This window comes from Mangifera indica, chromosome 2, assembly GCF_011075055.1.
Source record: "Mangifera indica cultivar Alphonso chromosome 2, CATAS_Mindica_2.1, whole genome shotgun sequence".
Classification (NCBI taxonomy): Eukaryota; Viridiplantae; Streptophyta; class Magnoliopsida; order Sapindales; family Anacardiaceae; genus Mangifera; species Mangifera indica.
This window is the reverse complement of record NC_058138.1, coordinates 16,848,223-16,864,034: the sequence shown is the minus strand read 5'-3', so window position 1 is coordinate 16,864,034 and position 15,812 is coordinate 16,848,223. Positions and strand designations below refer to the sequence as shown.

Sequence of the window (15,812 nt, the reverse complement as noted above, 5' to 3'; positions counted from 1 at the left end):
AATATTAAAAATAAATTAAAATTTAATATTATTTTCTTTCTCTAAACCTTAAAAATTAAAAATTTTCCTCTGACTTAAATTTTAAAAAATAACATTTAATTCTAAGGTTTAGTTTTCAAATTTTTAATACTAAATCCGATGTCATCTTTAGCAATGAATATCTCTCAATGTCTTCTCTCCTACTAGAAGTCAAGCTTCTCTCGTATAAAAGTTTGGATGGTGTCGATTAACTTCGAAAATGACTCTCAGCCTTCATCTTCCCTCATGAAGAGAAGAGTCTGGTCTTTCATCTTTTTTGACAAAATATCATTTATTATTGAGTTTAAAACTGTCGACTAAAAAGAGATAATGAGAGAGCAATCTTCAGAAAAAGAGAAAGGAGATAACATCAGAGATAGTATCTGAGTTTAAAAACTAAACCCTAAAAAAAAATATTATTTTTTTTTAAATTTAACCTATAAGAGAAATTGTTAGTTTAACTGTTTATAAATGTATATTTGAAATTTTTAAAATTAAAAGATAAAAACTTGAAATAAAAGATTACTTTGAACGAAATATAATCCTTTTGGCCTTTCAAGTTCGTCAAAAGCAGATTACTCCTTTGACATATTTGCTCCTCCAAATCCAAACAAAATTTTAATCGGTTAATGGACTTGCTTATGTGGCCTAACCAAAAGCATTTCGATTGGGCTTGGGCTCTTTTTTTTGGGTATAGATTGATTCTTGTATGATATAACTAAACATAAAATATTATAATTATCTCATTTTCAAAAAATAAAAATAAAATTACATTTTATTCCTATAAGCATAATAAGCATGAATTCATCAATGGGAAGGGTTACAGTTACAGGTAATGTATTGTATTGACATTTATCGATTCTTGTATTGGCATTTTCTGCATTAGGAGCAGGACCATATTTTACATACCATCCAACGACACCCGCAAATAGCAATGGCTTCCAATTTGTGCATCTGGCAATAAGTGTAAAAAGAGAGCAAGGGATTAACGAGGAGTCCATCAGCTTAACAGCAAAATTATTGAAGACAATTCCGAAAGAAACGAACTCCCTGTTACAGAAAACAATATGATTAATGACAAATGAAGCTCAAAGGAAACGCAAAAGCAGAAAACAGAAACAATACCTGCAATGCAAATGTGATATCCGACTCGTCTATTTTTAATGTTACTCTTTTCAGTTTATCTTCACGAGACTGGCCTAATTTGAGAAGCCCCTGGCATTAAATTATGGCCCCATATCATTTCCATTATTTTAATATGAATGGGGGCATTACCCTATTTCCCATTCTGAAACGAGGTTATTGATGCTGTGTAAATTACTGTACTAGAATCCTTTAGTTACCTGGTCATTTAGCACTCTGCACATATTTGTAAATTCCAGAATTCCAACTGGTGGTATGAGGGAGGTTTTGCAGATTTTCATATATGATTTATTTAGCTGTATCCAAGAAACAAAACTCAGATATAGAAAATATATTGCCAGTTTCCCTCATCAATTTATTGGTGAGCATTAGAACTAAACCCACCTCCCCAATAGTTGTATCCTTCTTTCCTCCGCGGAAGAATTTCACGGCAGAGCAAAGTATAATCTGTCATTCAAAGTGTCGTCATGAGACATTGAAGAAAAGAATATTGATGATACAAATGTTAATGTGTTATTTGTTCAACCTTTTGTGTTTAAACTAATATTTACTTAGTCCAAACTTACTTGTTGATGCTGAGGGAGAGACTGTATGGTGTCGACTATTGGTGATTTAAATGTTTTTGATAAAGCAACAGCCATATGATCAACCCGCACCTGCAGAGCAAGGTTTAGGAGTTGTTAAGCAACTTTGCAAAAATTTTTTATTGTTATAGAACAATGTCTTTATAACAAATATAAACTAAGAATAGATAAGTATGATGCTATAGCAAGAAACTGTGTTTGCCTGGGAATTGAAGAATCCCTGAGCTGGAGCTGCCTGTTGATCAAAGGACCCTTTCTCAACTGATGTTGAATTTATTTTGTTTGCAGACTCTCTCAGTTCTGCATCTAGCATCTCGATTGCACTCCTGAAACAAATTCAAGATCATATATGTTGCAGATTTACGGAGGTCAAAGGCTCAAAGCAATAAAGGCCTACGGTGTTCACTTTTGACTTAACACGGACCTGCAAACACTCAGAGCTTTCCGCATGTCTCCAGATGCTGCGGCAACTTTCTGTTGAATTTAAAAGGCAGTATCAATTAATAATATCCCATCAGATGAAAGAAAATATGGTTCACTGCAGCAGATTAAAGCATTATGTATGAAGACTCACTCTGGCACAGAGTTCCAATGCTTGTGGCAGAAAGACAATGTAAGGAAGTGCCTGTTGGAAGAAAATAACAGTTACAGGTAGAAGACAAGAAGCATGTATCAAGAAGGAATGTAGGAAATACTTTGCACAAGTATATTTTTAAGCTTGGCCTTTCAGAGGATGTCAGAATGTTTCTTTTTATTTATGCAAACACATTATTAACATTTTACACAAAAACAAAAAGCAAACTATCTGTTCGTTGGAAACCAAAGGAATTACCATGAGCCTCTCCTGAAGTATTCTGATGATTTGATCTTTAGAGTAAGCTCGAAATGTCACAACCAGAGGTTTACCTAGCACAAGAAATGTAGAACCAGCCATTTAGTTCTTTAAAGTCAAAATTTTTCAACCCAATAAAGTGGGTATGCTATCTATTCCATTTCAATTAAAGACAGCTAAAAAGATCCTCGGTACTAATTTAAATGTGATGATTGTGCCAATCAAGGCAGATATTGTGATGGATAAAGTACATGGAAAATAGGTCTTTTTCAGATATAGTCAATTGAGAAGTGAGGATTAGCTTTATGAAGAGGATATATGAAAAAGATCTCTGCCAAAATATAATCAAAGCAGAAGAAGTATTGTCATTTAAATAAACAACTTACAATTCAATGACTGGAGTCTTGGAAGAAATCGATCTGCTAAATCTATGGCATTAGCTATTCCTGTATAAGCAAAGTTGTAAGCAAAGATGACATTCAGTTTAAAGAGAAGAAAATATAGAAGTTACAAGGAGTGGTATGTTTGTCACATTTAGTACCTATTAGTATGCATCTAGAGTAAGGAAAAGTTGTTAGCATGAAAAGATCATGAAGGACTGCTCGGTCTCTGGTTATCAAATAATCCAACTCATCTGCAAAAATTAGCCTGCAAAATGAGATTGGTTAAAGAGAATGAACCCTCCGGCTGTATGAATTTTTTTTCTTGGTTAAACCCATAAACTTTGCTAAAACCGCTAACAAATAATTCATCAATTTTCCCAATAAATTGCCTATGGAATCTTGAATTTTACAGCTAAGCTGTATCACTGTGCGCACGCCCTGTAAGCTACACATACTCTTTCACTAGAGTCATGCTGACTTTTACACAAGTATACACATGGATGAGGAAAATTCTCTTACATCATTTTTGAGCCTGATGACTGCTGCTTTTGAGAATAAAAGTTCTGAACATGTTGTAAAGGTGAAGTGGAGCCACTAATTTTCATCCTTGGTTGGATTTTAAAAAGAATCTGTCAAAACAATTAGCATATTAGTATCTGATGTCTCTCAGTCTTCTACAAACGTTGGAATACCCTTAGTTTCTCTGTACCTTGCTGAAAATTTCAGATGCATTTGTAAGTGAAGTACAATTCATGGCTAATACATCTGGCACCTCAAAGGCCTCCTAGTAAGTAACACAAGAAGTTAATGAACATTAACATTCTAAAAGTAAGTGATAAATTAAACACGATATGCAGCGAATGATGGTGAAACAACCCATCACAAAGCAACAAAGATAGCCATAAAACAAGCATTATACGAGCTGTGTGATCATATACCTCTTGAGCCCAATCAACTAAATTCTGTTTAATTTTCTCCATGGACAAAGACTTCCCCGTCCCGGGACACCCACACACATACAAACTTCCAGCCTTCTCTTCTTCCACATGCTTCTTACAGAACTCCAAAACCCTTTTCTGCTCGTCTTCACGACAGACAACAGTCGACGGCGCTGTAGACACGTGTAGCGCCTCTTTTACTGCATTCATCTGCTCCACATCTGAAACAAAATGTCAATTAACACCTAAACAAATGCATAAACATAAAAAATATAAAATCATCTAATTTTTAAAACTTGCCTTGAGGATTCCAATTTGGTTTTGCTTTACAACTCTCAAATAATTTCCGCTTAACCGGTGACTTGCTCGTCACGAGTTTATCAACTGAACTTTTTTCAATTACCTGTATTAATAGTAATAAGTTGCAAAGAGGAATAGACAAACCAAACTGTAAATCCATTTGATTGAGTTACGTTAACTTATGACAAAATAATTAAATGCTAAAACTCACATTAATAGGAGTGCTTGGACTGGAATTGAGGCTACGACGAGGAGATTTCCAATTCATCGGCCTTGAAGTTGAGCTCTTCTTCTGCTCCACTGCCGCATCAGATCTCAGTCTCCGCTTCTGAGGAGTTGAACCACAGTTGGATCTGGCCATCTCTCCAGATTCATCCAATTTGATGGCCAATAGCGAATCGTGACTGGCAATTGCAGGCATTGTTTGGAATCGATTCTATTTGTGTAGAGTGTGTGAAATGGTGGGAAATGTGTTTGGATTCTGAGAAAAAAAAATTTAAATACGATTTTAAACAAAAGAGAAAATGTAGACAAATGGCTTCTTTTCGCGGGAATACTTAAACGCCACAAATTTCACTCCCGCGCTCCTGTTCATGTGTTTTTGATTTTGAAGCAAGGCATTTTCAACAATGGACTTGTTGATGGGCTGCACATTTGGTTGGCTCTTAAGCGTTTGTCTTTCATTATCCAATTAAAGCATATGTAAATACTTTGACGTGACATTTAATTTTGTAAATTTCATAAGAAATGGAAAAAAAATAATTATCAAACGTTGCATCGTTGATTAATATATATTTATCATATAATTTTTAAAAACTATAAATTATATTAATAATAAATATAGATGACATAGAAATAAATCATGAATTACATAAATTTGGATTCCAAAAATTCGTTAATCTATGATATGGCTAAGTTAAATCATGCAAACCAATCCATGAAATTTTCCATCCTTTAATTCCGAAAATAACGTTGTTTCAAATAAAGCATTTATATATCAATATCATATTAATTATAAGATAATGTTATTTTAAACAGTTATTTAAAGGTTTTTATTTGAGTAATATTTTATTATCAAAATTAAAAAATTATCTTAAGATAGATTATTTTTAAAATTACGGGTATAAATTATTACTATATTTGATAAAATTTTATAAAAATTGATAATTATAAATATTTATTGTGTTTGATTAGAGGTAATAAAAAAACATTAATATATTAATTCATTTAAATGTCATTGAATATAATTATTTTAAAATATTTAATATTAGTTGAAAATAAAATTATTTTTAACTTAAATAAATAAATAATGATATTGTTATAATAAAATCAAAATTACCTTAATAATTTTTTAATATCTATGGAAAATTATTAATTAGATTATTACCTCCCACATTATTATTGGTAATAAAAAATTATCGTAATATTTTATTATTCATAAACCAAAAAGATAATACAAGAAATAAAATATAAATTATCAAGATAATATTTTTTCATACAAACCAAAAAGCCTCTTTAATTAATATGATATTACTGTGCCAATTGCTAGATTATAGAAAAAGTAATGTTATGTGTATAACTTTATACAAAAATAACGTTGTGTTATCATCTGATTAGATAATTAAAAATTAAAGATAAAATAATATTTAAATATACAATTATATATAAAAACATAATTTTATTGTTATAGAATATTACAAAATATTTCATAAATTGGTTTTCATGATTTTGTATAGATTTGAATGGCCAATAAACCCTGAACTCGGTGGCGTAAAATCACTGCAAGAAATCCAATCAAACAAACGTTGGCCCCTCTACATGACATGTCGAAAAGGACCAGCCCTCTTAGATATTTTCACAACTCCTCAGCTTCCCAAAAATTCCATGCATAAAACACGATGTCTTAATTTAGAGAGGAAATGAGAACAAGAAATATGAGACGGAAAGAAAGAAAAGGGATCAAAATCAAAGGGGTATTAGATGAATTGAGTGAGTGGGAGAGAAAGAGAGAAGAGAAGATGAGAAGATAAGAAGATTGGCGTGGCATTGACATCTACATGTCGGTCCGAGCTTAACCCATATGAAGCAGAGGCCCCTCTCGGCATTTTCCTTGTGTTTTTGGCTCTTTTCTTAATACCAACAATCGAGTCTAGCTACACGAGTCCTTCCAATCTTCCATCTCTTCACTACAACCCAATCAAGCAAATGAACTATTAAGATTTTCTCGAAGTCCATCGAAGCCATTGGTGCCTATTTTGATAGTATATTGTATTCTGAAAATTTTCAATATGTTAATTAATTTCAAAGATAAGTAAGTTGTGGCTTAAAGCTTTCCCAAAGTACTTAATTATGGTTACGCACGATATTAACACTAATTATGGTTAAGTGGCATGTGCAAACATATTAGCTGCTGATATCGAGAAATTTAATTTGTTGCCAGAGAAGAATTTGGGCCTAAAGCCGAAAACAAAGGATCTTGGATTTTTTTTTTTCTATTTTAAAACCTCGTGAATAGTCTGAATAAGATCACTTTATTCATATCTGCCAAAAAGCCATTGATGGCCTTCTCTGAATTCTCATGCCTTCAGTTTACTGAATTTATTTACTGGGTTTCTTTTGTTCCTTAAAGAGTTACTGTTTGGATTCCACTTCGTATAAAATAAAGCAAAACCCTAATGGGTTCTTTATACTTTTTGCTCCCGTCTCGTATCAGGTCGACGCGTGTTAATACAAAACCCTAGGAAACCTTTATTGCTCGTCACATGCTCCTGTTTCTTCACCTTGCAATATGTCTCCATTTCATTCCAAATTTATGAGAATTTATTTCAAAAAGGATAATGCAGCAGCAAGAGCTAGCTAACGATCCAGATGCAATACGACAGATTCATCACGTGCTATTTAATTTACTTGGAAAAGCTTAGGCTCAACCTTCTGTAGAGATCACCAGAAATCACGATTCACAGTGTGAAAAGTTAAGCTCACAATCTTTATTTCACCATGGTCCAATTTCGAAAGTGTGTTTTTTCCTGGCAAATTCTTGTCTCTTCCACATGAACTTGTTTCACCTCGCCAACCTCTCAAAATATCCCACCTAACAGTGAGAAAGAAAAAGAAGACCAACCATTAACCGCTCAAATTCTATCGCATGTTTCTTTCTTTCTTTAGTCCCAATTTCTTGACAACTGGTTGATTTCTTTTCATTATTATCTCCCTTATATGCATCTATATTGGATTTTTCTCTCTGCAAGTCTGTTCTCTTTGACACTATTTACCTAGTGTTAACGATTGCGTCTTAGTCCGGGTGACTATTTCCCGACAGAGAGTGACTTGTCATTCATTTAATTACATTTACATGTTTTCCTCAATGCAAAACAGATTTCCTACGGTTGTGAGTAATTGGCGTGTCAAAAGTTTCTGTTGAACCAGTCACATCAAATGAAAATCGATTGAAGGGAAAAAAATGATGAGAGAAGAGACTGGAGGTTTTGACTTAAAGCAGAGGCACTGAATTTGATACGGGATCAGTATCTAAACGAATACTTGAGAGGAAGGTAGGTATATTTTCTTATGGTGCGCCAGCCTGTCTATTAATTGTGGGCGGCTGGGCGCCATAGATTGTCCTTCGTGGAAACAGTGACGAAAGATCCTTGCATTTTAGTTGCATCGGGACCTCCGTATGGGCTACACCTTCTATCTCTGTCAATACTGTTAACATGCCCTTTGTCTGAATGCCCAAAAATCTAAAATCTCACGTGCGTCACGTTGATTATATCATAATTTCGTATATTTATAATTATTTTAATACATTTTTTTGTCTTTGTACTATGACAGTATTTATGCTATATTGGGTAAATCACATTTTCTCACCTTTGTTGTGGTTCAAAAATAATTCCAACATAATAAATAACATTTTTCACCCAAAGTCAAAGTATATTGAAAACACGTTTAAACGGTAAAATATTAATTTTATATTTAAATTTTTTTTAAAAAAATTAAAAAGTAACTCATTTTTTAACTTATTAAATATAACAATTTAGTCCCATAATAGGTTTAAATACCAAAAGCCGCAAATGGCACTAAGTGAATTGGAAAAGAGAAGATTAAAGCATAGGATATGTTATCAAAGTTTTGTTTGATATGAAATGAGCTAAAAATGATAATATCGATTAGATAATGAGTCAAAGATAAAGAGATCGATGTCAGAAGTGTTTTTAAAGTTGAATCACCGTTAAAAATGAGTTGTTAGAAATGAAAATGTCCATTGGGTTTTGAAGAAAAATAAAGTGAGAGTGAAAAAAATGAGAAGATGAGAGCTGTATTGTAATCATAATATAATTAAATATTACTTTTATCTTATCCAAATGACCTTTGATCAAAGATAAGATAGCATGAATAACTTTTAACATTTTTTCGTACAGGGTCTTAAGTAATATTATTATTATAAAGCCACTATGAATATTATAATAATAATTTAATAAATAAAAAATTAACAATTAATGACAATATTATCATTACTAACTAGGGCTATAACAACTTCCTTATTGTTTATAAAAATAACAAACGCATCTAAGGGTTCTAGAAAATAATATTTACACCCAAAAAAAGTACTAGTTTATCATATAAATAATTCTATTTTTAAAATTTTTATTCCTCCAATTTTATTTAAATAATAAAAAAACTAAATATACAAAATTACGTTAAATATTTTGGGGTTGAAGATCATAACTTCACCATCAAACTAAATTCATTTTTAGTTAAATTTAATTGAAATATAATATCTAATAATTAAATATACAAAATTACCTTAAATATTAATATAACAAAAAAAAACTATGTGTATTTACTTTGGATATACAAATATATATACATTTATATGTGTTATTACGTGATTAAATAATTTTAAATTTAAAATAAAATAATATACAATCACGCAATGATACATATGAATGCTTATACATTTATATACTTAAATTAGATACATATAATATTGTTTTTAATTTAAATAGTTTATTGGGTTGACTATCGGGTCGATATTCTATCCAAATATGAATGCATCGACACTAGTATGGTTAGGTTTGAGTCAAACTGAACTTAAATATAAGTTGACTTGAAATTCAACTCAAATCTTAATCAGTTAATTCAAATTCGAATTCAGATTCATTTAAATTGGTCAAATATATCGTCAAAAGTCATTGATGGATAAAAAATATATAAATATTATTATCTATGAAATAAATAATCTTACTAAAAAAGAATTTAAGTTGACCCATTAAACAAAATCTCTTATTTGAATTTAACTTAAATTAAATTAAAATATTAACTTGAATAATCCAATCTTGGCATTTAACTCTAATTTAAATTAGTCAAAAATATAATCAAAGGTTATAGGTGGATAAAAAAAATATTGGGACAAAATAAATTGCATCGTTAATGTTGTCGCGAGAAAAACATATAAATTGAGCTATCAAACAAAATCCTTAATTTAAATTCAATTTAAATCCAACTGAAATATTAATTCGAGTAACTGACGGTGGACTCTGATTCAAATTCCGTCCGATTGCCATCCGTCACAATTTGTTATAAGTCCATCTATCGCAATTTGTGATTATTAGTGTTATTATAATTTTCTTTTCGGATAATCATGTGAAAGTGATAGAACTAGGACGAGAATCTCTCGCTAGTAATAAGAAAACGAAAATACAATGCTATATAAAAAATATCAGCCGTTGAAAAGATCTCAATAAGTCCATATGAGCCGTTCATGTCCAATGGCGTCACCATCACCGCTGTCTCTCATTACTCTGATTTAAGAGCCCTTCATTCATCTCGACTGGTGTCAGCACCAGCGGTCGTTTCTCAAATCTCTTCTTTGTGCTGATGCTAACACAAAGCAAGTTGGCTTACAACTTGCTCTGTTCTGAGCTTTCATTTTGGACCGTCGAATTCTCACCTCTTTGCTTGGCTGCAACTTACAAGTAGATATTTATAGTTTCGATTTTATTGTCTTTATTAATATTATAGAAATTGCTGTTGCATTTACCATTACGCCCTTGAATTGTCTTTCCTTTCATAAGAAGACTAAACAAATATTAAAATTCTGTTATGCCTGAAGTTTTATATCGTTCTCGTTCTGTCTATTGAGACTGTATATAGGCAGGGGTCAGAAGCTCTTAACTTGAACAACGTATTTTAAAACCGTACGGGCCTGAAACCTAAAACGGACAATATTGTTTAGACTATTTATAATACGTTATCAATACGATAGCGATGAAGAGAGTGTATTGTAATCTGAAATCTCACATTACTCCCGTTCTGTCTACTGAGGCTGTATATAGGCAGACACTAAAAACCTTTAACTTGAACGATACGTTTTAAAGCTGCGTTCAGATTGTTTATAACAAATTCGTCTTTTATTATTTGTTTTTATCTTTAGTCTTGGGTACCAAAGAAGGGTAGTGTTGACATTTTATCGAGATAGTTGAAAACCGTAAAGCTTCAGAATTGTCCATTTTTACGTATTAAGCTACACCGCCATTAACGAATTACTTATTGAACATTACCATCTTAACTGATACGTTTGCAACCATTGAACAATCAGAGTCGGTGTGACTCACGGTTTTTCATCTTTGTGGTAACAACATTTTAATACAACTGGTGGTCGGTGTCAACACGTGGCGAATTTTAAGCGGCCAGATCAGATCCACTTGAGTCCGTGAAATTAGCCCCCTCGGACTAAAATATCTGGTTTCATTGTAACCAGCTACTGACCCGGACCCCCAAACTAAACACACTTGCGGTTCACCAGTAAATTAACAGGTTACCGGAACTTCCCGTCTTGTACTATTATTTCCCTTTTCTTTTTATTCTAATTTTAGCTTCAGAATCTTCACACACACACACACACACACACATATATATATATATGTGTGTATATAATATATCTTGTTTCATATATGTATATATTATATAAGACTCGTAGGGCTCTTGTGTTCTGACAAAGTGAAGTTACGGATTGTACGTTGCTTTGGGTCATCACCGGAACTCTGTGCCGATTTTCAATCGGAGAAACGGAGATTTGAGATTGAAGTCCGTTTAAATCAAACGTAAGTGTTGCGACGTTATCTTTCTTGAATTTTTCATTTTCTCGGATCTACCTTTGATATTTCGGTTTTCGTGACTGGATTAGTCGTTCTCGATTTAGGAAATCAGAGCTGATTTTTATACCTCTGCTTGTTGTCTTGTGCTTTTCGGGGAAATGGTTGTAGAAGTGAACGAGTTGGTTTGAAAATTCTGTCATTTGTTGATTTTGTTTGTTCATTTTCAGGTTAATGGAAAGCAAGGCGAAGACTTTTTCATGAATCTGATTTGAAAAAGCTAATTAGATTTCTGTCTCTGCAAAGAGAAAATTGTTCAGGCAGTTTTTCTAGTCTTATCATTAGAGGGATGGGATTAAAAGCAGCGACCACATGTTTGCATTGGTCACAACCGATTGTTCCTCACTCTCCATCGTCTTCTCAAACTCTAGCTTCAGCTGTTTCTTCACCTTCTTCGAAACGACGCCGTAAAGATGGTTCAGCTCTTGTGCAGAGACTTGACCGATCATCTCTCTTCGGAGCAAAACTAACGAAACTTCGCAGGTCCCAGTCTTACGAGTATCCACAATCAAAACCTCAACTCACGGTATTAAGAAGAGCTTGCAGTGCCAGCTTAGATGCCTTCCGCTTCCAACATGACGGGGATGAAAATGGCGACAGTGAGGATATCTGTAACAGCGTAGATCCTTCATGGCAACCCCATGAACCACTATCGAGTATTGAACGGAAGGCTAACAGCGTGGACCTTCCGTTATCGCTAAGAATGATAAAGAGAAAGTTAAAATGGCAAGACGGGTTTATAGAAGCAGGAGAATCAGCTTATTGTTCGGTTAAAAAGGCGTTCTCATCGATGGTGTTTATAATCCAAGAGCTTCATAGCTTCACTTTACAGATGAGAGAGATTCTACCGTATGAAGATTTACAAGGAATCCTTGTAAGGGTTCAGAGAGAGATACATGCTTATTTTGTGTGGTTGTTTCAACAAGTGTTCTCTCATACACCAACACTAATGTTGTATGTTATGATACTTTTAGCGAATTTTACAGTATATTCAATGGCTAGTAACACTGCACTTGCAGTTTCGGTTTCTCCGCCAACAACAGAGGTTGCTTCGGTGATTGAAATTGAGGATGAGAGTAATTTAAATTTTGATTCGTCAACCGTTAAGAGGTTTTCAGTGTCTTCTTCAAGTGGGAAAAGCACGTCAGTTGGGGGAAATAACAATGGCGGTGGTGGGAAAATCCGGCCGGTGGCTAGAGGCACAGATGGGGATGGAGGATTTGATCGGAATGACCATTTTAGAACTATTGCGGCTGACGGTGCTTCACAGTTGTCTTCTCTTGGGACGAATAGGGAGGCAGAGTCGGTGTCAGAGCAAGAGTTGAATTTGTGGAATTCAATTCTTGATGAAGCTTCTCAAATGCAAGCTTCAGTAATAGATGAGTCACTTGATCATGAGACCATGAAAGGATTCGTTTCACCAATCAAGGCCAACACTGAATCTGATGATTATGCAGATTATTTCAAAACAGAGCTTCTATATCAAATAAGCTTGCAAAGAGAGCCCAATAACTCTCTACTTCTTGCCAATTATGCCCAATTTCTCTACCTCGTTACCCAAGACTGCGACAGGTATAAATCTCTTCTTCTTCATTTCTCCATTTTTTTTTTATTGTAATGTAATTGAATATCAGTGGGAGCCGAGTCATTCGAATTTTGATACTCTTTACTCAACCCTTAGCTCCTAGGAATATCTTCTGGGTTATGCTGAAAAAATGCTTGGGCCAATTTTGTGAAACTTTGTCCTTTGTTCATATTTGGGTTGGCTTTTTCAGAAAAAAACTCTGATAGCGAAATCTGTGGTGTAAAGTTTTCTTCTTCGTGCTATCACCTTTGGCCGTGACTTGGCACGCCCTCACCAGAAAGATCTTCTTTTCACCTACTGTAGACCAGTAAAAAAACCGTCGTTGACTTGGATTTGTTTAAACTAATGAAGTATTCTAGTTAATAAGCCGACAAGATGTTGACTTGTTTGTTATTTAATATGTGATTTGCAGAGCGGAAGAGTATTTCAAGCGAGCAATCGGGGTGGAGCCAGCAGATGCAGAGGCACTTAACAAATACGCAAGCTTTTTATGGAAAGTGAGGAAGGATTTATGGGCAGCTGAAGAGACCTTCTTGGAAGCCATTTCTGCTGACCCAACAAACTCTTACTACGCAGCTAATTACGCCCATTTTCTATGGAACACTGGTGCGGAGGACACGTGTTTCCCTCTCGACCCTCCAGATGCCACTCAAGAAGAATCTTAATCCTCCCACGTATAAAATCTCAAATCAGTCAACAAAAAGAACAACCACCCAAAGCATATCAGTATCCTCTCCTTGTTTTTTTTTTTCGGATAGTAAAAATATGCACAAAAATTAGAGAGAGAAGAGAAATTAATTGCTATTATCGGCATTTTCTTTCTTCAAAATTTGGGGTTTTTTGCATTGGCGCCGTGTTCTCTGCCCGCCTGGGAGTGGCTGTTATTCTTAGCCGGGCATTCTACTTTCCAAATTGTATATTATCTTTTGTTAATATCTCTTAGAAATCCATGTAAAATTCGTGCTTCATTTCTTTCGCAATTCCAGTAAAATACCCAGAAAAAATATGCACATGACAGTCGATTCAAGTTGTTAAAAGACTAAAAATCATACAAGATAAAGTTGAAACCAAAAACAGATTCATGGTCAAACCTAAATTTCTTTTTTCCAACTCTAGAAAACAATTGAAAGGGTTGATGTAAACATCCGCCAACAAAAGGTATACCAAATTGTAGGTGTAGAACCGAGCAAATAATAAGAAAGAACACAAGAACATTTTTCAAAGTCATTTGGTTTGCTACTTGGAAGCTTCTATATATTGTTATATTGTTGATATTTTGGTGTAATAATGAGATAATATCAGTGAATGTGAATGTTTAGGTTGTTGCCTTTCCCTTTTGTCATTCTTTAATATATAAGACAATTGGCATAACTATAAGTATGTATGTAATTATGTGTTAAACTCTAACAATGATTCTAGAGTTCTAATGAGTTTTGTTTTCCATAAAAAGTAGATAATTACATTATCTATATTTAGTATGAAGTTTGATCACATAAGAGGAAACATGCACTAACAATCTTATTGGTGATTTAAAAGGCAGCCCCTTTTCTATATATATATATATCCTCAGTGCCTCTTGAGCAAGCAAGAGAAAACTAAGTAAGAACTTTGTTTATAATTTACATTTGTGCATGCATATGCGCATAAATGAAGGGAGAAGAGAAGCATTAGTGAACAGAAAAATATTTAATGGACTGAGGATTTGTCACGTGAAAAGATGGTGAAACCAAGAAACTTTCATGGCTTTCTTCACTCTCCCATTACGACCCACATGTCTCTCAAATATTATATATACGTTTGGTGCAATGTATCCGAGTACACGAATTATGAAGACTCATGCGCCAAATCACACATGGGTATGGGTTATAGTTCTCCGTAAGATCACATTTTTTTTTACACTGCATACCAGCATTTACTCCTCCTGTCCTGTCTTCAAATCTTTCCCATTCTTAGTGTATTATGTTCAATGCTTTATTTGTACAATTCTTCTGAGGACATTCCCAAATTTTTATAATATGGATTCTTTTGACTTCTAATTTTTGTATGGAAAAATTCGGAAATTTGAATTTGTGTTGGTTGCAATTGGTAAATAAATGCTTAGTTAGTAAAAAAGTGAATTATTTGCGTTTCTATTTAATTCACTCTTTAAACACAATGTTCCAAAATTTTGAAACCAAAATATATTAAACACGTATTTTATATTTTTTTATATTTAATACATATTCTTACCTTTTTTTCATTTTTTATTTTTTAAAGTACGACAATATCTCATGTATTTTCAATTAATTACAATAATATCATCACTATATAAAACAAAAAACCCAATTTTTTGTTATTCAAATCTCAAAACTCTCTCGATAATTTTTTGTGATAATGGAACTTTGATTATATATTATGTTATTTTAAATTTAATAGATTTTGAATTATTAACAAAAAATATATATGAAAAATGATAAAATTATTATTGATATTGTCATATTTTAATAAATATATAATTGATAATGTTCTATATTAAATTTATATATATATATGTTCTATATGTTTTTTATATTTAAATATTATAATAATTTATTTTATAAAATATATTATTTATTATTTATTATATTATACCTATATAATTCTCATATTATTTTTTTATCATTATTATATTTATTGGGTAGAAAAAAATGTTGGCATTTAAAAAGGATAAAGACAATCTACTAATCGAACCACAAAACCAAATAATGTTGAAAGGATGCTGTTTCGGCCGAGAAATACAGCCCACTTACCTAGTAAAAGGCTAAACATTGAAGCTAATTACCCAAATTGTGACAAAAAATTAGTAGATTGAACCCAGTACTGTGTCAACAACTTATCGCAATCCAGTCTTAGGTTT

The 15,812-nt window shown here is 32.9% G+C and overlaps 2 protein-coding genes across 2 annotated transcripts; one reads left to right on the top strand and one right to left on the bottom strand.

Moving 5' to 3' along the window:
* Nucleotides 1-775: 775 nt before the first annotated feature.
* Nucleotides 776-4,775, bottom strand: LOC123208415 (cell division control protein 6 homolog B-like). The gene is made up of 16 exons (XM_044625916.1): nucleotides 4,410-4,775; nucleotides 4,199-4,301; nucleotides 3,899-4,119; nucleotides 3,670-3,744; nucleotides 3,480-3,589; nucleotides 3,119-3,225; nucleotides 2,964-3,023; nucleotides 2,578-2,651; nucleotides 2,320-2,370; nucleotides 2,170-2,219; nucleotides 1,948-2,071; nucleotides 1,728-1,817; nucleotides 1,546-1,608; nucleotides 1,362-1,457; nucleotides 1,144-1,233; nucleotides 776-1,068 (listed from the first exon to the last, which is right to left on the bottom strand). The coding sequence occupies exons 1-16, from the start codon at nucleotides 4,617-4,619 to the stop codon at nucleotides 1,036-1,038; spliced, it is 1,557 nt and encodes a 518-aa protein (XP_044481851.1). The 5' UTR covers nucleotides 4,620-4,775; the 3' UTR covers nucleotides 776-1,035.
* A 6,338-nt stretch (nucleotides 4,776-11,113) lies between these two features.
* On the top strand, nucleotides 11,114-13,905 carry LOC123209410. Its single transcript, XM_044627470.1, has 3 exons — nucleotides 11,114-11,301; nucleotides 11,523-12,924; nucleotides 13,350-13,905. The coding sequence occupies exons 2-3, from the start codon at nucleotides 11,642-11,644 to the stop codon at nucleotides 13,600-13,602; spliced, it is 1,536 nt and encodes a 511-aa protein (XP_044483405.1). The 5' UTR covers nucleotides 11,114-11,301; nucleotides 11,523-11,641; the 3' UTR covers nucleotides 13,603-13,905.
* Nucleotides 13,906-15,812: the final 1,907 nt, after the last annotated feature.

Bases quoted from the DNA above. Each gene is read 5' to 3' on its own strand.
- LOC123208415 (XM_044625916.1), bottom strand. From the start codon at position 4,619: ATGCCTGCAATTGCCAGTCACGATTCGCTATTGGCCATCAAATTGGAT. The intron at 3,024-3,118 runs GTACTAAATGTG...TTGCTTATACAG, and splicing joins CTCTAGATGCATACTAATAG to GAATAGCTAATGCCATAGAT. The intron at 1,069-1,143 runs GTATTGTTTCTG...TTTCTGTAACAG, and splicing joins ATATCACATTTGCATTGCAG to GGAGTTCGTTTCTTTCGGAA.
- LOC123209410 (XM_044627470.1), top strand. From the start codon at position 11,642: ATGGGATTAAAAGCAGCGACCACATGTTTGCATTGGTCACAACCGATT. The intron at 12,925-13,349 runs GTATAAATCTCT...TGTGATTTGCAG, and splicing joins GTTACCCAAGACTGCGACAG to AGCGGAAGAGTATTTCAAGC.